This window comes from Anopheles maculipalpis, chromosome 3RL, assembly GCF_943734695.1.
Source record: "Anopheles maculipalpis chromosome 3RL, idAnoMacuDA_375_x, whole genome shotgun sequence".
NCBI classification, from domain to species: domain Eukaryota; kingdom Metazoa; phylum Arthropoda; class Insecta; order Diptera; family Culicidae; genus Anopheles; species Anopheles maculipalpis.
Window position 1 is genome coordinate 67,440,406 of NC_064872.1, and position 24,295 is coordinate 67,464,700.

The 24,295-nt window shown below is 44.0% G+C and overlaps 2 protein-coding genes across 2 annotated transcripts in view; both read right to left on the reverse strand.

Annotated features, from left to right (window-relative positions):
• The window catches only part of LOC126562150 (multiple inositol polyphosphate phosphatase 1), a 222,946-nt gene that overhangs the window by 128,565 nt on the left and 70,086 nt on the right, over positions 1 to 24,295 (reverse strand). The gene's annotated exons all lie outside the window — the stretch shown is intronic.
• On the reverse strand, positions 204 to 23,834 carry LOC126561348 (DE-cadherin). The gene is made up of 2 exons (XM_050217449.1): positions 19,137 to 23,834; positions 204 to 215 (listed from the first exon to the last, which is right to left on the reverse strand). Exon 1 carries the CDS (start codon positions 23,800 to 23,802, stop codon positions 19,183 to 19,185), a length of 4,620 nt encoding a protein of 1,539 aa, XP_050073406.1. The 5' UTR covers positions 23,803 to 23,834; the 3' UTR covers positions 204 to 215; positions 19,137 to 19,182.

The following is a 24,295-nucleotide window of genomic DNA, read 5'->3' on the forward strand; positions in this document are numbered from 1 at the left end:
GAATCCACGGCACTGTGACTATTATCAGCAAATCAAACGAAACCCGAAAGTCAGTGCCATTGGACACACCTCAGCGATAAGAATTAGTTCGATATAGGGCGATGAAATGCTACTAAACACTACCAACGAAAGAACCTCTTAATAGACATCATTAACATCTGTTTCTATTGCAAATCAAGCTCGACGACAAATGATGAGTTCAATCTCACGCTGTGCTCATGCCAGTCGTGCAACCCCAAGTGTCTGAACCAGTGTGACAAATTTATTGGACTTTTAATTGCACTTTAATGGGTTTGCAAACATGGTTAAAGGGGCGACTAGGGTTGCCACTCAGTCCCAACCAAGCCGATCCGGTCCGGAACCGAACCGAGCCAGTGAACAGCTGGAATAGCATTCGTCATCGTACAGAAAGCTGACCATTGTGCTAGGGGGAGTGTGGAAGTGGTCGACAGCCGAAAAACGCACAATCAACGGGTCCTCTTCAGAGCAAATGTACAAGCAGTAACGAGACGAGTAAGTGATGGTCCTCCCCTCGCTCCTATATACTCCTCCCGTCCCAGTTCCGGTGGAAAAAAAAGGTTGTTAATCGGTTGATAGGTTTATTGCAGATGGAAGATTTTCACACAGGGCGCCTCGGTTCAATTTATGAACCGAAAAACCTCAGCTTGTGCCCTCAGCTGAAGGAAACTCGACACCAACGGTCGGGCATTGCGGCATCAGTCTTTTGAGAGATTCCCTCCGTCGAGGTTGTTTTTGTTTGATGCGGCGCGGCGCATCTCGTGGTGGGTTATAGGATTTTTTGGAAGTCTTTTCCAATTTCCGCTCGAAAGTGGTGGTGGGTGATTTATTGCTTCCGTTTCGAACGGATCTATTGACATCAAGATAATATGCCTCTCGCCTGCTCGTATGGGGGAAAAAGATCTCCCAATCGAAATCGGGTAAAATTTGGATAAATATTATTCTTTCTTCTTCACAATTCAAGTAGGGTTTGGCGTTATGAAAATCTTGATTTGTTTGTTCGAGAATCGTTGGTACAGACTCACCCCTTGTTACGAAAAAGAAGGGGCACAAACGGAATCAAGAATTTGTATGCAATTTCCATCTTATTGACTTGTCCTTTGTTAACCTAACAGAGATTGAGCATAGTTGTCTATTGGGGTTGTTCAATTCTAGCATTAAAAATGAATATTCTAAGCAATAAAAAAAGTAGTTATAAGATGCCTCGCTCGGTAAGATTAATGTGCGACACAGGGATTAGCATTGTTCAAACATTGAAACACTTGCAACAGACAATCATCCGGACCCCGGGTTCTTGGGGTTGGGAAATTTATCGCCGGCACTACACACACACACGCGCGCATAATATATCGACCCTAGGAAACGCGTCCAAACAGTGCAGCAGAATCAGCTTTAATCTTCCGTTGCGAGCAGCATTTAAAAAGCAATGATATCTAATGTGTTTCTCATTACTCAGCTGCCACAGTGCTTATATGGGGGTCTTGACTTGCGATTTAAAAAGGGACTTGAAAACAGCCCTCGGCAAGTACCGCGTTTTGCCGGCTGCTCAATCATTCAAGGAGCACAGCAAAGAAAATTAAATCCACCGAAAAAAAGGGGTACCATGACCCCCGTTGTAGTGTAACATAACAACGAGAAATTAATTAAATCTTTGAGACGAACACATCGTTCACTGTACACATCGCTTGCAACCCGCAGAAGGTTTGCGTCGTTCCACTGCACCACACTTCACGATATCGGTCCTCTTTCCGACTGGGGTTTAGTACATCCAGTCCGACTCGACCAAGGAAGGGTGAGAAGAAACGCATCCGTAAATCAAAGCCGCAGTTAAAACTGTGGTACCGAAAATTGGTGTTTGGGTGGTACCCGGCGCGGGCGGGTGCAGGGCATACAAATGGGTTGTTTGTGGAGTTCTCATCAATCCTTTCCTTTCGCTGTTACTGCTTGCTGTTTCTTTTCGGGTTTCCATTTCACTTTCCAGTGCGTGCGGAGATCGCTGAAAGCGATGATCTATCATATCAGGGGAGCGAAGTAACAGTAGTTCCTCTTGAGATGGTGGTGTTGCAACAGCATTTTCTTCTCTTCAGGGAAAACTATAATCACATAAACGCTCGTCGCTCGAGAAAAGAACAAATGATTGCATTTGAAAAGATCGATTTCGTTCAATCAATCCTAAGCTTTCCTCTGTCTTAGAATAATCTAATAGGCTTGGTTCGTTTAGTGTTTCGAATCTCAAAAATTCGTAAATTCGAATCTCCATACAACGGTGACAGCACTTGCATGAGTTTCCTAGCGAGGTGTGCAATGTCGAGATAAACACTTAGAAATGGGTTGATAGTGGCGTCCTTCCGTTGACAAAAACTTTTAACTGCGTTTTGTTGAAAACAGTAAACATTTCACTTGGTCAATTTTGGACGCAATTTCGTTATTCCTGATTCAAGATATTCGACGTGCAAGAGAAGAAGCGAAAGCACAACTAGCTGCATAATTCGTCAGTGTCATTTCGGGAGCTGGCAAAAACGGTTAAATTTGCCTAAGTCGAGTGCGTTGCACGAGTGATTAAAAAGTACAAGGAGACACAGACGACAGTCCTTAAGGTGCAAACTAAGCGACTACTCTGATTCAGAGTCCTTCGGAATATTAAGGCAAACTCAAGCATCTCGTACTAAGATTTGGCCTAAAATCTTAACGCCAATCGTTCTACTGTACGACGAATCAGATTCCTTGAGTGTTTTTGTGCTTGCAAACATCCCAATCAAAACATCAAACAATAAAAAATGGCTAACAACAGGGCTAGAAAGCTGTACGTTTAGGTGGTGATCACATACCGCATAGTTGCATTTTATTTATTTATAATTAATAATGACGGTCCAGTGCCGTATTCTCAACACCGCTTGTGTTGAGTAAATTTTATAATCATCTTGATAAGGCATTTCCTCCTTATTCTTTGCCTTATCCCGGGCATACTCGGTTAACATGGTTGCATTTTGATGGACGATGAAACCTACGTGAAAGTCGATTTTAAATAAATCCCGGGAGTTAGCTTGTATTAGGATTATAGTCGCGGAAACGTTCCCAAGATGTGTACTGCTGCTTTACTACTGCATGAACAAATCGGCTACCGAAAGTCATCAAAAGTGGCAGGCACCGGATATTCCTTGAAATATAACGATGGAAAGCTTCAAGGCCTCGCTCGTTGAAGATCCTTCGCAGACGCAAGACGAACTTGCAAAGGCATTTGAGGTAACTCAGCCAGCCATTTTCCAACGTTTAAAGACTATGGCAATGATCCGCAAGATAGGACATTGGGTGCCGTACGATCATCGGATACCGGATCATCGGATAGCCAACGGATCATCGACACCCAGGCCGAATATTCCAGAAAAACTCGACCACATGCGGCAGTACCGGTTAAAAAATAACTAAAAACGCTGAAATGGAATGTCAGCTGTCAGCCTTACGCGCTGTACAGCATAGACACCTTCTGATTATCATCTCATCTGATCGATGCAACATGCCCTAGCAGAAGCAGCACTTCTCAAATTTTGGATAAGTGGAAAAAAGTAGAACGATAAATACATAGCATCCAAAGAGCTCTCTTGTTTCTCGATTAGGAATCCGTATTTTGCCAAAAAGATGAAAAAGTAATAATCAACGATACTAAATACGTTCGAAATAAAAAGAGTTATCAATTCTTCATAAAAAAAGCTTTCAATTTCGAAAAAAATCCGCACGAACTTATTTATAGTCCTGATAGTTTAACAATTCTACTGAAGTTGATATATGATTTTTGCACATTCAATAGGATGTTCGCTTCTGTGAATTAAAATATAAAAATCTAATCTAATACTGATATTGAGTTACGTTATGTGCAATTATACCTTAATCTATCATATTGACTGGTAGTTTGTGGAACAATGGGGAATGAGTAACTAAGTAACTAAGGACATAATACAAATGAAGAATTGGTGGAATTTACTGGAACAGTGACTGACGCAGCTGTATGCCGGTCGGTGTGGCGGTATCAAGAGAAGAGTCCGAGAATTTCATCGTAAAAGCGAAGAGTATTTATTATATAAATATATTTTTTTAATATATTACATCAAACTCTATGATTCATTCAACCAAAGTTTTTCAATTGGATTAATGGTATAAAAGATACACGCAGAGCAAAGTGAACCAAGCCGCCTTACCTTCAATATATCGTCTGTTCTGGTAGGCTTTAACTGTAAGGGCGTCTTCCCGCATTTTCAAATTAAAACACACTCCGTCCGATACAAATTGTTGCCGTGATTCCAAACCAGCAGATTTTGATTCCTCCAATCAAAAACCTTGCGTTCTGCACTTTAAACCGTCACCATCATGATCAGTCGTTGTCAGCTGGGCGTGATCTTACTCCAGTGCTTTGATTGAAGCTGCTGATTAATCAACAATTACCTAATGACGCTTTCTGGTGGTATTTCTGCAAACTGCAGTATGTGCAGCAGCTATGTGTGGGGGGGGGGGGGGGGGTACGATACGACAAACGGAGCACAACGCGTACAAAGAATCCGTTTCATCGGCGCACGCAAATTGTTTGCCTGACCAGCCAGCAGCAGCAGCAGCATTCGGGACACATGATGGAGACCGTTAATTGCAACTGCAAGCGATCTCAAGCGTTTGCTTGCTTGTCCATACTAAAACGTGCCTCGCGCCACCCCAGAAGACTGGTGTTTGATTTACGTTAATGATCTATGCGTAAATCAACTTGTGGGTGACATGTCTTGTACTTCTTCACTTGCAGACCGACGATTCGATTCAACCACGTTTCTTCTTCTTCGAGTGGTGTTGTAGCACACCCTTCCCGAAAACAATCTTGCCATAAATTAAAATTTACGATCAGCAGCGGCGCGGCCAATCCAGACCCAAAACAGTACAGCATAATGACATCATTGTTCGGAACACGGGACAAGCGGGGATCGTTTAAGACCATGCTTCACCCGTTTTTTGTACAAGTTCTGCTCGACAGTCTCGAGCCACGGAAATCTGAAATAATTTCATTTTAAACTTTACCATTCTGTGCGATACTCGAAAGTGCACGCTTTGGAGAAAGCAAACGCTACATATGAGAAGGGAAGCGTTGGAAGCTGTAAATGATTTCATTTTCCCTTCCCTTTTTTTTCTCCTCTCCTTTCAGGGATTGATTTTGGACGTGCTGTTTGACGCGATCGTTTGGAAACCGAATTCGTTGCGGTGGTGGCATGAATAATTTCTTAATTATTTACTCACATACATCTTTTGGAGGCAAGAATTAATCTTTCCTTCTCCGTTTGCTTCTGCTTGTCCGATCATCCAACCGGGGTGATCATGTTCTTAAGCAACACACATACTTGTAGTACGCATATTTGTTCCGCAGCAACCGGATCTGACGCTTCTGATGGTGCTGGTTTGTTAGGGGCTGACATTTTCTGCAACCAAGTTCGCTGGTTAACGGTAACCTCATGCGCCGGCTGATGGTGACAGATTTGCCTCTTTTTTTTTAAAACGCGCATTGCAACACAAACCCGGGTGCATCGCGATCATCATCGTTGGCTTCGCCTTCGTTTTCGCACATTCTCAGCCACCTTCTGGTGGTTTTCTTATTTTGCTCAGCGAAAGCATAATGTGCCCACCACCGTACGGGTTGTGGCGGTTTCTCTGTGCCATGTGGTTCCACCAAAACGATGTTTGTTTTCTTAGCTTGTGGTCGTCTCGCTTTTGCACGCTTACTTACACCATCCCCGAGGACATATTATGGTCTGTTCTTGCTTTTCTCGCTTGCCATGTGCATCCTCAGCATATGATGAACAACGGAGGTTGGATGGTTCGTTAGTTATGAAAATGATGATGCACGCAATTGCAAATCATGCACGGCTTGTTAGCCTTCGCCAAACCGAATCCTTGAGCTAATGAACGCAAGAAGAAAGTGACTACTTGTGTGTGCATTACGTTGACCTCCAGCTGATCCAGTAGGTACAGGGAGAGGGGGTAGAGAATTTCCTGGGTGCTACATGCTGTGTACGGTGTTGTGTCTATGAATGAAATTAATTAACCGGATGAATAGACTAATAAAGCTTCACTCATTTCTCCTACTTATTGAACTATCTGAGCTTATGTACACACATATACCCTTCCAAACTTGAAGTTCCAACCGATCAGATATTCTTCTCGTTAGCAAGAGATACATCTTTATGATCTTACCAGAGCGAGAAAATTGCAGAAGAATCTGACGACCCTCATAAACTCACCAAAGGGTATCCAGACCGCCAAAGGTTCGGGAATGCACCGTGTGTTTTATACCCCCGAAACCATCATAAAGGAAGGAAGATTTACAACACACATCAACCATTCTCTCAACCTTTCCCTTTTTTTCTCACGGGTTTTGGATTTTGGGATTGTGCAGTTTTTTTTCGCAACCTTTCCGAAAAAGATCACCGACAAAACTTTCTTCTCGTGGCCGTTTTTTTTTTTTCAATTTCTGAAGCAACTCTAATCGTACCTGCAGTGTCACTACCATAGGTCTTCCACATTAAAAAACTACCCCTTAAAAAAGCGTCTTTATGGTGCAACGGTTAGAACTCGGTGCTCTGCATACTCTAGTTCACGTCGCGCGGAATAATATTTGTGCATTTGGAAAACCCGGACCACGTTGCGTACACAAACATCACATACTTCATGTTTGTTTGCATGTTTGTTTGCTTTACCGATTCGACTCGTACGGTTTGGAAAACATGGAAATGGCGTTCATGTAGCGGAGCTTTGTCTGCCGAAATCTTGCGCTAAAATGGGTTTTGCTCTGCTGGGATATGGGCAAGTCAGGCACGCTCACGAGATTTCAAATCTGGAACGATCATTTCCTGAAGAGGACGCTCTGGGTTTGCTACGGTTTACACCATTCCCTATAAAGCGTGTTCTCTGCAGCATTTCTACTGAGCTGAGCAATTGTGGTTGCAAAGAAAATAGAGAAATGCGATAAACACATACAACTGGCAAAGGAGAGAACCAATTCCAAACGGCGGAATTGAGTTTAAATATTTACTATTTTGGCTTGCTATCTATTTGCTCCCTTTTTTTTCTCGTCTCGTTACTTAGGGTTCGCTTATTGTTTGTACAATCCCAACTAACGGCGAAGCCTGGTTTCGTTCTTCTTCTTTGCTAAGCATTTTTGCTGCCTCGAGCTTGCCGTATGTTTGTTGTAGATAAGGGAAAAAGAAAAATGTGCCCTTCTGCGGACAGCTGGCCTCAAACAGGATACCTATTTGGGTAAGCGACAGCAAAGTTAATGCGTGCTGTGAGCTTATTTTGTTCCAAAAAGCAACCGATAATAATAATTTCGGTTTCTTGCAGCTCTAAACGATTCTACCGATTTGTATTCGCCTTATCGACGCACTCAAACAACAACAAAAAAAAAAAACTCAAATATTGGAAAACCCTCTATAACTGTATCGATCCATCAATCAACTTGAAAATGAAATCGAAACTCTAATAAAAAAAGCAAGATTATAATCTACTTTTCTCACTTTCCTTTGTGGCCAAGTTTGGGTGTTTGGGCAGCGCACAAGTGAATCTGATTCACGCACGCGAGAGCAGCAGTGGTCATCATCAGCGTGGCATACGCGAGTCGCGTTTGCCTATTCCTACACTACAGATCTGACCCTAATAACCTCCCAATTACAATTGAATCTCATGCACGCGCGTACACCGGGGCTCTCGGTTGCCAAGCTGAGAGAATCTGTAATCTGTCTAGGAAGCTAAAGAAAGGGGGTTGAGATCTTTAAGAGTCTGAGAAAGCAGGAGGATCCAGATGGAAGATCCTACAGACAGTTCGTGATTCAATTCTCCAAACTTTTGGCCATCATTTTGCTTCTATTATAAGCAATTGGAACATTGGAACGATACTGAAGTTACTTCAAATATCTTCTCCATTTTCAATATTCCAACATCCAAACCCTGCACACAAAGGCCCTCAAAATACACGCGGCGGACCCACAGGTACACGACCGTAAACCCGTTTCGTATCTCGGCCCTCGTGTGGTAGGGGAATCCAGTCTCCGTCGCCATATCTGTGTGCCCTTGAGTGTTGTCAGCTCCACAACCGAGACACAACCGTAAGGGAATGCGCTGTCTCAGTGGAATGTTGCACTTTTTGCCGCAACCGTCGTCGTCGTCGTCGTCGTCGTATTCCCCTCCCCCTCCTCCGGAGCACTGCAGCTGGAATCTTGGTGGGGTAATCTTCCTTCCCTTACTACGAAACATTCATTAAGCGGCCAACTGGAGGTCGGCATTTGACTTGATCGCGAGGAGGCTTACAAAACATGGTCGAATCAATCGCTGTTGCCATTTAAATCAGTGACCGCGACACTGTGGCACCAACACACACTGCCGGAACTCGAGTAAATGATCACCAACCATTGCGATGTTGATCCATCGCGCGTGTTGGTGATGCATACAATGGATCGGCTTATTACTCATCTGCTTCTATACTGCTGGCGCGAAAAGGGTGTTTCCCGCTAGATGGGAGGTCACTCTTACCTACAAAAGGGGAAACGGACAAAAAAAGCTTCCTAAGTCGCTCATGAATGACGCGATGACTCACCGACTCACCGAAGGAAGAGGGCGGTTTTCTTCTTCTTGTCGAAGAAATCGATCATCAAAACGAATTCTTTGGAACTTGGAACTCAGTTTAGCACCAAGTTTTCTTTGATGATTGCCGGATTTCATTGAGCAATCGACACGCGTCGCGGCCAATATTCGATTCGACACGAGGGTTGCTGTGAGACGAGCGATCGGGGGCTAATGAAGATACCGAAATAATTCACTGTTCCACCGAATGTTTTCCGCCGAATCCGAATCCGCAGCACCCCGAATGGTTTGGACATTAAAATGTCTAATGGTTTCACTTTTTAAACAATTTCAATCCAATTTGTGGATTGATTGTGGGGAGCCCACAGTAGCAGTGTGGAAAGGCGTCGGAAAACGAAGGAGAAAGGTGTGAAAAAAAGGCAAACAAAAACTCCAAACGGAAGTGGATCGATTGATGCAGGAAAGTAAACAAAAAGTGAGTGATCAATCAAGCAATTCGAATCAGTTACTGGGCGTGTGTAGTTAACTCGACCGGGTCTCGTTCGTTCGACCGGCCACCATCAGCAAAACATTGCAACCGAATCTCATGCATACGGCGTGCTCCACTTTTACCAACGTCCCAGGAGAATGTACGGCAGCAACACACGCAACATTTCAATTACACTACGTCCCACGGTGCCTAACTTGCGTGTGTCTTACTGCTTCTTCCTCGATCGTAACATGGTGCGCAATTGGCAGCATGCGAGCGAAAGTGTATCGGATTGAGCCACATGAGATCTTTAGAGCATGAGCTTCTCTCGATATTCAAATTCAAAATTAACATCTAAAATTCAATTTTTTCGCCTCACTAGCTTGCTTTTCTAGCTTGCATGACATCAAGTTGAGCGTAAATAAACATGATCCCATAATCGTACAACTCCGCGTATGAAATCGATACCGATTTTCTCTAGCGACAGGGTCTAGAGCAAGGGTCCACAGCGCACCAGTGGGGAAACGCTGGCGACTTCAATCGGAGCAACAAAAATACACAAACAAACAAATTACGGACCAATAGTTCCGTTCAGAGGTTGTGGTTTGCAGTAAGGCAGCGACATCATCATCATCGATGGGAAGCATAAAGCCGATACCATGCCCTGAGACTGGGTCTGCCGCTTGCTAGAGAGCTTTCGTACAATGTGTATGATGATCGGGTTTTTGTTCTTCCCGGAACGTGCAACAAAACAGTTACCGATGGAGCGTGATGGTTTTGTGTTAAGTTCACTTACTTCTGGTCATATGAGATCGCCGTCCGTCGTGTACGGTTGACATTCAGCATCCCGCGTAAGGGCGTGCCGGTTGTTCCTCTTATTTTACCTTCACATTTTCGAATGGTACCCCCGCTTTCTGTGCTCCTGATGTTTGATGTGTTTGAGCAATCCAATATCCAATTTCTTGTTGTTAGTAGTTAGCTTAAGAGAAGAATTATATGCATAATATAAGAGCAAGGCTACAGGAGACAAACAAACAACAATGAGATAATCACAAAATGCTAGAGACAACGTAATTGTGATCGTATTTTTATTTTTGGGATATCATTCTCATGACGTAACCCACGCACCGGAAGTAGGGAATAGTGGGACTAAAGATATTCTATGAATTTCAAACTTAGACATTGAAGTTAATCCCATACTCTACACACAGCCACGTGGACGTCTCGGAGACATGGAGAAGTGGACTTTCATGGCACAAGCCAAGCCAGATTGCCAGCGGTATCCTGGTGTGCCCGAGGAAGCAGAGCATGCACTTTAAGAGTGCCCACTCCGGACAACCTCCTGCGGCTTATCTTCTTTCGTTCCAGGCAGCGTGAAGTAGGATCGCTGAGGTCACACGCGTTCGATTATGGCGGGTCACTCCGTGTCCATCGAGCAGGAGCGACTCACGGCTGCTGAAGACGTCTCGATGACAGAAGCAGAGATGTCAGGTCGGTCGAAGGAGAAGGTGTCGCGAGAAGCCCTGATAAGAATCAGGCCTTTGGCCATTGAAGCCCCATCGTACAAACCCTTGCGGGGAATGCTCGATCGGCAGGGTGTCGGAAAGATGTATGAATTCAGATAGTAAATTTCAGAATAAAACATCTTTTATATTGATAAAAAATAGTGCTAGAAGGTTAGGTCATGGAAGTGTAGATCTTCTTCTTGGCTTAGCGACCTGCTAGGTCATACCGGAATACTAATGACTTACGAGGCTTATTAAAACTACGTAGTTGGAGAGTCAATCAGCATTACGAAGGAAGTATACGGATGGGATTTGAGCCCTGGTCCAGGTACGACAAGATCGGCGCCACTATCGCCTCTATCACCAGATTAAATTTTGTAGATGCATGCTTCAAATAAATCGGGAAAATTATAGATATGTAGATGATTCGAAGAAAAATTGTTGATGAACAAGAATGTTAAAGATACTATTAGTTATATGAGAGAAAAGACTGATCCACAATTTTTTAGAAAGATTTCCCTCTAGATCGTCTAGATCGGAAGATCGTCCGAGTCTTCGAGTTTCAGTTTACTGACTGATATTCAGCGATTCGAGGATATTTTCGAGATGGTAAGGCAGAAAACATCTGGTCAATGTCTCTACCACGTCAGCAGGGCAAAACCCAAATATAGGAACCAAATATATTTAATAAATGAAATCGTTTTAAACAAACGGCCAGTTAAATGTACAACACAGAGAACCAGAACAGCAGAAATGTGAGTGTGTGTGTGGAAACCTTTTTGAAGTGCGATCTTGTTCTCAAGATATGCCTTATTGCTTCATGAGTCAAGCGCGTTTCGCTGAACAAGGCAAAAATAAAAACCCAAGCTCCCGAGTGGATGTAAGCTATAAAGTGGTAAACAGCAAGAACTTTCGCCCCGAGATGTTTATGCCCTTGCTGCTTTGCAGTGTTTTGAGCTCCCTCTGTCTTTCCTTCTTAGCTTCACAGGAGGCAGCAGAGTACTTAGTGCCGTACATACTTTACTGACTCACAGTCAACACAATGGCAAAATGTTACGTGTTTACTTGCGGGGTAAACTGTTTTCAACTCCACAAAATACCACACCATGCTAGAAACAGTTTCTGCTAAGAATGGGAAGCTTGTAAGCGGAAGAAGAGCTTCTCAAGTTTTTCTGCAAAATTTTTATTACACATACATGGTACTCGTTCGCCTTTTTTTACTTTCCTGTGACAATCCACAGTCATTTCATTGACTTTGATTAGTAATTCTATTTCCTAAAGCATTCGAGTGTTATCTCCAGTGAGTAATAGATAGTAGCAATCAAAGTTTATATCTGTATTCCGTCGAAAGAAATAATTGAAGACGGTGAACTGAATCTTGGTTTTTCTTAGTGTCACAGCTGTTCGATCCTTTCCCGCGGAGATCCCTTCCGCTTAACCAAGACCATAATCTCCCAACACTGGAACTCCACCTGGCACAGCCTGGACCTCAGCAACAAACTCCGCCCCATCAAGCACAATACCGTTTCATGGGAAGATTTCGAATCCAGCCAACATCAACAAGTCCTATCCCGCTTTCGAATAGGACATACACGCCTGACCCATTCTTACATCCTGAACAAATCAAGTCCTCCACTTTGCAGCTTCTTTATCGTTGACATCACCGTCCTCATCCTCCACATCCTCACCGATTGCCATGAATACACGACACACCGAGCAATGTGCCAACTAGACATCGACTACGCGACAATCCTATCCTCCGACAAAATGCATCAGAACCGCCTTATTAGATTTTTACGCATCATCAATTTATGTAGAGAAATTTAAGCAATAGTTTTCCCTTTTTACTGGCCATAATTGCAATAGTTTTAAATAATAGATGAGCCGCATCCTCAATAGTTTTGTATAAACATTAACCACTTTTTGTACATAGGAGCATGCACTTAAAGCAACGCTCATTCTTGGTCAAAAGTCTTGTAACAACTATATTCAATCATAATATCACTTCCAGAAACGATCAATTCGATGGATGGTCTTAGCGTAGCGATATTTTGGCTGTATCTATTTATTATACGATTAACAAAATCAATTTGCTTGATACACAAGAGTCGAAGTCAAACGACTTCTGAATAGCTGTTTCAACTTCTTGAAAATAATGTGTATCATTGTAAGCACAACTATTTACTCAAACGTGATGTGGTTAACATGTGTACACTTAAACCCCTTCATGAGTTCAACAAAAGTCGAGAAAAAATCATATCTGCTTGCTTGTTACGACCATAGTTCAAATTTAAAACACAATTTAGTGGAACACTTAGTTATCCAATCTTACAAATGTTCGTGTCAAACAAAATAACAAATAAAGAAGCCAATAAAACCTTGCAAACGACAGTTTCAATACAATATTCGCCCACTACAGTCGGAGATCGCTGGGTGGGGTGGTGTAAAACGACTAGCTCCACCACGGCGGCTGTCGTTCTTGCCAGCTATGTGGACTCCAACACTGTTTTTTCCAACTCATGAACCACGCGCGTACGTGTGTGCTTTAAGAAGAATGAGGTCATAGACATTGGTGGTTGTGTTGCAGTGACCTGGAAAGCTTTCGAGCATAATAGCCGGACATAGAAGTACAGTAGCGGCGAACGGACGGACGGAGAGAGTCATAAGAAGCGGCACTAGGAGGCAGCATTCATTCAGCCCACCATCGCGTGTTGGTCGTGGCGAAATGCTTTGTGAACTATGCGCAAATACGCTTTATGCGAATTGTTGTGCTGTAGTGTTGGTTATGCCTAACGAATATCGAGTCTATGGGCAACAGTTTTGCTAGTTTGGCCAGATCGTTTCGTTGCGAATATTCCCCGTTTGCTTAAAGCAAGCACAGAGTGCAACGTGTCTTGTGACCCATGTCTATACATTTTCAAAGAAAAAGTTAACGATCGTTAAGTTAACAGTCAGATACATTTATGTCCCGAGATGTAACGATCACTTGATGCCTTGTTTTAACGATCGCCCTGGATTGGAACGAATTGATACAAACATGCCTTCCATTAATAGCTGTTAGCTTAACCTAGAGCAGAACAAACTGCGCATAGTATAACCTTCATGTGATCTCATCTAAAAACGGAATTAGTCGTCGAAATTTGAACAACACATCCGGGCTCGGAACATCTCGAAAGACCCTCTGATGTTTCCAATTTTCGTAGATGTATGAGGTGCCTAATACCATTCAGGAAATTAATCTTAAGATCACTCAGACATGTAAGCTCAAACAAATATTTGACAAATAAGCGTTACAAATGCATACTTGGTGAGGATTATTCGTTCTTGGGACCGAATTATCGAAACGAAACAAGCAAAAGATCTGTAAATTGTGTGTTGCATAAGGAACTTACCTTTTCTTTAAGCATCCGCGGAGTCTTTCATCCCGTTTCCGAACGTGTGAATGCGACGATGATGACTCCGTGATGACAAATGATTCACGATCGTAACAGGTCGTGGTGGCGCCCATCCTTGTAATAATCGTAAACTACACACGCACACACACACACTCTTAAAACACAAGTTTTCACAGAGTTTCGGTTAAATCCTATACACATTAGGTCATCAAGTAACGAACATCAAGTTGCTTTCATTCTTAACCGCAACCGCAAACTCGATCTTCTCGAGCATCACAACACACACACACACACACACACCCGACACTGCCAGCATAATGTGAATCATTGTTTTTAAATGCATCCAATATCACCACTAGTCACGAATTAACGGTGTTGTCTTGCCTTCTAGCGTTCTGCATTCTTCCTCACATGGTCTTCGTTAGAAACTGTTGCTTTAGGGCTTTATCTTTAGGGCTGGGTTTATGCTGGTTCGCTACCAAACACCGATGCTTTGAAGGTCTTGAAGAAGCAACTTGAAAATAATAAATAAAGAAATAAAAAACGATTACACATTTCAAGCTGAAGCTCCGCCACGTTTTACCCGTTAGAGGTTGATGTTGCTGATCGTACAACAGCCGGCAAATAAGGCACCACCACAAAGATCTCGAAAGTTGGAAAACGCTTGAAAAATCCGAAAAACGTTGGCCGTGTGTCGTTGAGGGTTTCGGTTGGGTTCTATACCGGTATCCAGATATTTATCTTCTTTGGTATCAGCTTCAGTTAAGCAGTGTTGAAAGACAGGTTCCAATGGGCGTTTCGTTTTAATAGGGTTGGGTAAGATTTAGAGTCTGGAACATAACAGGGGACTCGATCCACATAGAATCTCTAGGTGGATTTTTTGTGTAAGCATAGCTATCATATTGTGCCGTTTTGCATTCAATTAGAGGAAAGTTACCACGCAACTGTGGAATTTTTGCTGTGCGTTTTATGATACTAATTTCACCACAAAAATGTGTATGCAAAATTCCATAATATGATTGCAAAGCTCCACAACGGGTTTACAATATTCCACTGCCTATTTAAAACATTCCCCTAAGCGATCCTACAATTCCATTACATCGAATCCGTGCGAGGAACAGAACCCACATTCTGGCAACCAACCCCGGCTACAGAACCGTTGTCATCTTCGATCGTTTGCTTGGTCTTGCCGCTTCTCGAGCACACACTTGAAAACGTCAACACAGGCTCTGCATCTCGTCTAGTTTCAATTTCAACGTTACGGGAACGCACAGATTCAGATATGACCGTTCGGAAGAAGTGGATCAATTTCAGTTTCTTTCAACCATCCATCAAAGCCTTTTCGGTTTTTTTTATTCCCCCTTTAGCCCTTAAAAAGTATAGAACAGTTGGATGAGGCCAATCAGTGTTGCATTGTATGGAGGGAAAATGTTTTAGGAAAGGATCTCGACATGTATACAAAATCAGAAGATCTGTAAAACCCCTAGAAAAAGGCACGTAATATGAGAATTTGAACAAAAGATTGGGACAAGAATATTTTTGATACAGAAAAATGCAAATGATTGCGTGACGTGGGCCAACCTTAGAGGAAAGCGCAAGCGCTTATGAAATCCTCCACCACTTCTATAGAAACGCCCCAAAAACATTAACGAATCAGCAAAAATAGATACATAATCATGCAAAATAGTTACGAAGGCCGGTGCGATTGATATGGAAAATGTATACTGCCCGGTTGGAGAGTTAAAAGTCTTCTTCTTTTTGTCGTTTGACGGTAAAACCGAAATACTTTATAATTTAACACTGTGAGAAATAAATTTTCATTTGGTTTTCGCGCGCAGAAACTATGTAATTTCATAAAATATTCATGTCAAAAAATGTTTGTTTACATTTTCAACTCTTCAACCGGGCAGTATACATTTTCCATATCAATTGCACCGGCTTCTGTAACTGTTTTGAATGATTTTATATCTATTTTTGCTGATTCGCTAATGTATTTGGGGGTTTCTATATCAGCGGTCGAGGATTTCATAAGCACTGGCGCTGTACTGTAAAGTTGGCCCACCACACGCTATGATTTGCATTTCCCTCTAACACCAGCGTTAATACTTCCCGCAGAAAAATAAAACAAACCCTTCATTCAACGACTCTTCTAAGAGTCTAGGAGCTTTGAAGAGAACACTCGTAGCATAGATTTCTCAATTGTAATAAACAAAAATTGCACCAGTTTTACTTCGATTTTTGAAATAAAATATTCCACTTTATGCAATGTTGTCGACCCAACACGCATATTCGTTTTATTGGAGACACAATCGTACACGGTTCCCTGAAGCTGGAGGAAGCTATAGTAAGACTGCGTCATGCCGGTGGTGAGAGGTTTGGTTACACGTCCGCTTTTACAACTTCTTTCTACCTTCAAATGCTCGTTACAATACTATCTAACAACGGGCAAGAAGCAAAAGAGAGGCACACACGCCAGCTTTCACTGTTTTGTGGACGTTCTTCGTGTGATTGTGGTGACATTTTATAAAGAAATGGAGTTTTTTAAACTAAATTCGGCAGTAGTAGATGATGTGATTGTTTAGAGATGCAGAAAGAGATTCAACATGTCGGGGGGAGGCCCTTTACTGTACAGGGCGCTTGTAAAATACTGAAACGGAGCAATTTTGTTTGCAGGAAATGCGTTGGAATGTTAGGAATAATGCGATTTGTGGCAATCTATATTATGGGAAGGGAAATAGTCGCACATCTGATACCTGTTACTTCCTCCTTTAACTATGTCTTTTGAATGCGTTTAAAATGCGCGGTGCCGTACAACGGTCCTGCACACACAGAGCGGTTAGATGCTTTGTTCGTTGGTTACCACTCGAATGTATCTAATGCATTTCGTTCTGTCTCATATGTTTCCTTCTCCCCGCTGGAACTAGTACGATTCTCGTAGAGACAATTTAAAATCTTTAACTATACACATAAAAAATATGACATAAAGCACACACGCACGGTGCTCCTATCCGGCATATTCCTCCATCTATGTGCTCTTTCGTTCCTATTTATACAACCTACAAGAGTTCCACATACATAATTTGTTCGCACCTCTCAATACAATATGCTATCACTTCCTTAAGAGCTGCCGGCCGTTTATACCGATTCATCTAGCTAATAAATACACAGAAAAATATATGTGACTTCGGTCTTTTGCAGGACAGTATTCCTGCTGCAAACCGTGCCGCCCCGCGGACCGGTGGGACATTTTTTTTCTTCAAAAAGCATATCGCCACACCGCGCCCGAACGCGTGTCGGATGGTGAATATAAAGGCATCTTGTTTTCTTTTACCTAATGTTACACTTCTAAGGCGCAAACGTGTACAACAGTCGTTCGATGTCTTTTTCTTACGGTAAAAATATGCTGCATTATAAGCTGCTCGTTTTCCCTCTCTCCAGAAGTGACACTAACGCTGATACCAAGGACTGCATCGTGAGTTTTGTGTGTTTATTATCGATTGTTTTCTAGTTCGATTAGCGCTCTCTTCCGTTCTATCTAATCTTAGCAACTAGTTTCTTCCTAATGGAACTAAAAACCGGCCTTTCTCCCTAAATGCTGTTTTATTACCGTATTATTACTCTACATTATTTAGACGAAGAACCAAAAAAAGTTCAACTGCAGCCGACTGCAGCACGCTGCTTTAAATGGGCTATCATAGTTTCCGTTTCAATTCCATCCATCAATTACAAATCCCTCTCAATAGCACACATTAGGAGAAACGTTTTGATTTTTCTTTTCTATAAAAGTCTTTTTCTTTCCCGCACTCGAGAGTTAATTCTAAACTTCCGTAGCTTTCCGCTAGAGCTAATAATCCTGCCTCCCGCACACCACAATCTTTTTCCCGGCTATGCTAAAAATTGATAACGAAATAGAAATAAAGCCTTAAAAACAAAGTGATTTGGATAACGAAAACTATGGAATGAACGATAGCGAAAAAGGAAAACCATTTTTCCTTTATCGTTTAGCAATTCCTTTTCTTTTGTTTTTTGTCTGCTTTTTGGAGTCCTAAACGAGCACAATTTTAGCTGTTGAGAATTTAATTCTTTGTGGATTGTTCTACACCAGTCCCTAATGCGTCTAATTCTACAAAAGTAAAAAATATATATATAACATAGTCTCGCTTCTTCATACGTTTTCGGGCAAACCACAACCCTACGAGCCTCGAGTATCGACCAGAAGGGCAGATCGCACATGAGTCATCAGGAGCCCTACCTTCCCGCGCAAACCGTGATGTGAAGTGTTCGAGAGAAGCCTTCCAAAAAAAAATTGGGGGGGGGGGGGGGGAAACGTGGACGGGTAAAGGCTCTCCCTTTTTCGAAGTACAGAAATTCATATCCTGAAACCGTGTGCTGCTTTGTTCGCGTTGGTTTGTGGATGGGTTTGCACTATTAATCACCCACGCATATGGATGTGGATAGTTTCGTTAGTGGTAAGAAGTAACGCTGACTCATGGAGCATGACATTCGACTCGATTGGAGAAATATTAAGCTTTGTGCATTATGAACAGTTATGAGACTAACGAGATGGAGGGACATACAAACGTAAATGGCAGTAAAGATGAGCGCAACACTATTCGCATATTTGTATCTAAATCGATTCAAGAAATTACTTTTAAACATTTCAAGCCTAAATAAATAATTGTAGCTAGTCCTATAGGGTTGTTTCGTTCTATTTTCTTAACTACCCACGGAAGCGGGGAAGGATGACTCGTGCAATTCATAGTAAAACAACGTTTGAGACTCGTAGGAGCACGATTGATGATTTCAGTTTTAAAATTGTGCGTATATCCTCCCTAAACGGATATACCACCTTCGCTTCTAGAAACAGAACAAAACAGCGTGTGCTGGGTGAAGTATTTTCTAGCTTCTGTACCTTAGAATACTTATATTCTCTGTCCTAAAGAGGAGTGTCCTCTTCCGTTTTGCAAATCGTTGAGATACGGTGGTTCAGTACTACTGAACGGAAGATCATCACAAAAGAGAGAAAACAACATCGTCCCTTTATCCGCCTAGTTTGATTAGGAAAAGTAACATACGCTCATACATGCATACACACACACACACGCTGCTCATTCACGCGATGTCTTACACTACGAAGAAGACTTGCACAGTATTTTGTTTTATCACACACAAGCGCAAACCCGTGCGTTCGTCTCTATATCCTCCAGCCCTCGTCGTCATCCACGTTCGAGTCGGTGTCGGACGGTTCCTCTCCGTACATGTCGGCCAGCTTGCGGAACCGTGGTCCAAAGTTTGACAGGTAGTTGAACTTCAGGTCACCTTCGTCGGTGCACGAGGCCAGGCTGGACAGTGAGCCCGTACTGTTACCATCGCCCTCGTACGCATAGTGCCGCACGTCATCGATCGGGTAAGCGTCCGCATCTTTGTCACATGCGTCCTTCTTGTCGGTAAGGAAAGCCCCTATATCGGGCACCTCGGCCGCTGACTCCTTCTGTCTGAGATCACTGCCGTACGGTTTGTCGAGATAGATCGGTGGCCCCTGAAGCACGGTAAGATCGTATTCTGCGTCCCGCTCACCACCGCCTTCTTCCTCGTAGTTGATGATCGTTTCGCGGATATCATCCATATCCTTCTCGTGCCAGCCGTCCTGATGCTTCTTGTGCACGACGACCGCTAGCAACAGTATCAGCAGCAGCACGATACAGGCGATGATCGCAATCAGGAAGTAAGAATCGATGCCGAACGATACGGCAACTGCCACGGACCGCTGACAGCCTGGATCGGCGTTCTTCGAGAGACTCGGCAGGCCCAGATCGTACGTACGCTCGTTGATGGTAAGGTTTCTTAGACACCCGCTGAAACCCTTGTCCTGCGGTACATACGTCCAGTTGAATAACGAACCGAGATAGTCCAAATTGACGGCCGCACCGCCGAGCTGAAGAGGAGCGTTTACGTTGAGGAAACGATTTGGTCCTTTTGGTGCATCCAGGCTCATACAAGTGGACAACTTGCAATTGTCTACGATCATCTCGATCGTCTGGGGCTGCAGTACGATCTCGACGGTGAATGGTTTACCCTGTGGAAACCGATGGCGATGTTCGATGCGTGTAGTGCCACTACCATAGTCAAGCAGCAGCACCGGAAGACCCTTGACGAGTTCTAGCGCAAGGAAATCTTGCACCGGTAGACGAGGATTGTAATTAAGCGGTCCAATGTACATCACCAAGCCATCCTCCTGGTGTGGGGACAATTCTACACTGATCCGCGTCATGTTGCAAGGGCTGATCGGTGGATAAAGAGCGTATCCACTACCATAGAACCCGATGCCCAACATTTCGCAGTGGGGTCCTTCGAAACCATCCGGACAGGAGCACCGATCGTTCACAAGGAATCCTCCGTTCAAACAGGTCAGTGAAGGTGGAGGAGCCTCGCATACACACTCCGCCTGTACGAACGCATTTACACCCACAAACGAGCTCGTGTTGGTATAGACCGCGATTGGCACATTCGACTTGTAGAGCGTATTTTTGCAGGAAAGTTCACAGTTACGACCCTCTTCGATGCACTCGTCGATCCCCACCATCAACACTGACAGACCGACATCCTCTTCCAGCTGGCGAAGTCGGTAGCCAAGCATGCCATTCAATCGTTCCGGTGCGTAATAAGGACTGCCATGGGCGGAAAATCGTACATCCAGGAAGGTCCCGTTGACATTATCACGCTTCAAAACGGTAAACACGTCCACATTCTCGCGACTAACGTTGAGGGTATTCGCAATGCTCATCTGCAAACGATCTTTGGGCGTGGAGAGTTGACCAGGTGTACGCGATACAAACTCCTCTGCTGTTACATTATGGAATCGGATCGATCCACTCTTATCAACCGCTTCCTCGGGAATTTCCTTCACCGTCACTGTTACTTTAGCTGTGACGTTATGGCGTGGGAAGTGACTCGACTGTTCAATCACATGGAAGTTTAACTCGTATTCACCACCTCGAGTGCCTTGTAACATTGTGATCATGCCAGTGTCGCGATTTAGATCGAAGAAATCCACCGACTGATGACGGGTAGCGTCGTCCCACTGGAACGTTTTATCCGGAAGATCCCAATCGTCCGGATCATCCACGTACACGCGGCCAACTTCTGTGTTGGGTGACTCTCCCTTGTAGTTGTATACGAAGATTCGACTTTCACCAGGTCTCATCTCGTTGTCATTATCGTCACCAATTACAAGATGCAATATGCTGACGTCGCTCATTGGTTCTTCGCCAGAGTCGCTGATTCGGATTGGTACCCGATACTCCTTTTGCTCCTCTCGATCGAACTCCACCAAAGCATACAGTTCGTCGCCTTGCACTTGGAAACGTTCCTTGATCTCGTATGGTGCGTTTGGATCAATGCTGTAGTAGAATGGTGGGCCGTTCTGGGCTTCATCTACATCTTCTGCTGTCAGCCTCACGATCAACCCTGGCGGACGGTTCTCTCCCCACACTACTGGCATCGCGTTCGATAGATGTGGTGCGTTGTCGTTGATATCTTCCAGGAAAATGTTCACAGTGGCTGGCGTTTTCTTTCCCGCACCATCCTCATCCGTTGCGGTGATGATAAACTGCCAGCTCTTAAACCCTTGCGGTGGATCGCGATCCAGCGCCTTTCTCAACCGAAGACAACCGGTGTCATCAATTTCCAGCAGGTCTTCCTGTTCCTTTACGAAGGAGAAACGAATGTGTTGCGGTTCGTCTCGGCTCTCAATGTCAGGATCGAACGCCTGAATCGTCATGATACAACCGGGAGGAATACTTTCCTCTTGAATCGTCACATTGCGCAGATCTATAAAGCGCGGAGGATTATCGTTAACGTTTTCGATCTTAATCGAAACAGTCGCGTTGTCCTGGAAAATGCCATCGTCCGCTTGCACTATCAGCATGTACTCTCGGATTGTCTCGTAGTCCAGCCGGCTGTTCACCGAGATACGACCAGTGTTCTCGTCGATCTTGAACGCGTCGCCCACATTACCATCAATGATGCTGTAGGTGATGAGTGAGGCCGTGTCTTGATCAATAGCAGTCACCTCAATCACAACCGTGTTGATGTTCGCATCTTCCGGTACATTTTCTGCCACAAAGTGATCCTTTACGAACTTCGGTTGATGATCGTTCTTATCGGAGATCTTGATGATGAACAGCTGTGAGATACTGTTCGGTTTACCATTTCTGTACAAAGCTGACGGGGAGTTGTCCTCGGCGATGATCTTCAAATGATACGAATCGGTCGCTTCTCGATCGAACTCCGCCAACGATGTAATATTCCCCGTTCGGCTATCGATGTGGAACAGCTGCTGATTTTCATCATCGAATCGATACGATACAATGTTGTTAGCTGAAGTTCCATCCAGATCGTAGGCTCGTACCTGCATCACAGGAGTGCCGGGAGGTTCATCTTCTGGAATTGTGCCCGACGTCACCTCCGTAAAGACTGGTATGATGTCATTCTCATCCAGCACCTTGATCTTCAGCACAGTTTCTGCCACCAGATCGTGTGAATTTTTCACACTCACCGTGAGCGTATACTCCGTCACGGTTTCATAGTCTAGCGTCTTTCCCAGCTTGATCGAGGCAGTGTTGTTGATCTGTTCCAGCAGGAATGTATTCTTCGAATTCGTTTGCTCAGCACGACCTTGAATCAATTCAAAGATCACTTCCGGTTTCTCGGGAATGTTTGATTCGGCTTCGAAATCTGCCAACGATTCGGTGTAATTCTTAAACGTTTCATTCAACACAATCGCCACAGCTTGCACTTTGGTAAAGTAAGGCGGTAGTTTATTGGACTCCACGACACGCACTTTCACATCCACCTCAGCATCCTGTACAGGCTCGCCCTGCGAATCCACATTGTACGCTCTCACCCGTATCGAATAGTACTGACCGGGACTTCGATCGACTGGCTTCGTCAGTGTAAGCAACCCATTATTTTCGTTGATCTTGAAGTAACTGCTGTCCGGATTCTGTTGCACAATTGCGTACTTGATGATACTGTTATCACCATCGTCCATATCCGTCGCCGAGATTGTGGCTACACGCAGATTCGCTTTCATATCTTTCGTCACCGACTCCTCGTAGCGTACCTTATCGAACACCGGCGGATTGTCGTTGATGTCGAGAATCGTCACCTTGAAGGTGCACACATCATCTAGCCGTGGTCGTCCATTGTCAGTGGCGCGCACCGTGATGTAGATCTCCTTCTCACGAATCGGTTCATCTCGATCGAAGATGTGCGCCGTCGTAATCTCGCCCGTACTCTTATCTATCCGGAAACGGGCCCGCTCGCCAGGTGTTGTCACGAAGCTGTACTCGATCGTCTGCCGAGGGTCGGGATCTGTCGCAGTAACACGCATCACCGGCGTTCCCACCGACTGTTCCTCCTTCAGCATAGGCTTGTAACTGTCGCACTCCACAAAGCTGGGCTTTCGATTGTCACGCAAGAGCTCAACATTTGACTCTCTGGAAGAACCTCCATTTCCGATGCTGCCACTAACGGTGCCACTCATACCGTCGGCATAATCGTTCACACTGAGCGTGTTACTGTCGTATTGGGCGCTAAATGCACCGCGTTTGTGTCGCTGTCCTCCGGTAAATAGTTCCCGCTGGTAGTCATACAACTGACTCACACCATCCACTAATCGATGGTTCTGAACAAAACTACTGCTTGCCATAGCCGCTACTATCGTGGGCATGTAACTGTACCAGCAGGTTGCCAATGCGAATAGTGTAAATAGCGCCACCGGTCGACGCATCTTTCTGCCCCGTCTTAACATGACATGTGCGTATAAACTCGTACCTCGTCGACGGCTCCCTCTTACCGGAGCACGTCCAAAACTGTCGTACCTCGTTGACGCGAATAGTGGCGTGTGATCGTTCACGCGTCGAGTCAGAACCGGAACCAAACGTTGAACCAATATTTCACAGCTACAAAACGAGCTCCAACGTTGGACTATCCTATTTACGTATGTTACTTTTAGCTGTGTGTGCTACTTGAAACATGTAAGCAATACTGTAGCGTTCATTTAAGATTCACAACCTGCTCCCTTTGTCGTTTCTAGCGCTGAGAAGCTTTTTCTTTTGCAGCTGAAGTTGATCCACATGTCATTGGAGGTTACGCCAGCAATCAGACGAAGGCAGACAATCTGAGAATGTGCATCTGTAAAAGAAAAAAGGACAGTGATAAGAATGAGATTTCCTTATTTTTCTTGCGGTATAGAATTAAAAAAAAACACGCGTTGATAAGCGGTCAGCGCAGACGTATATTAT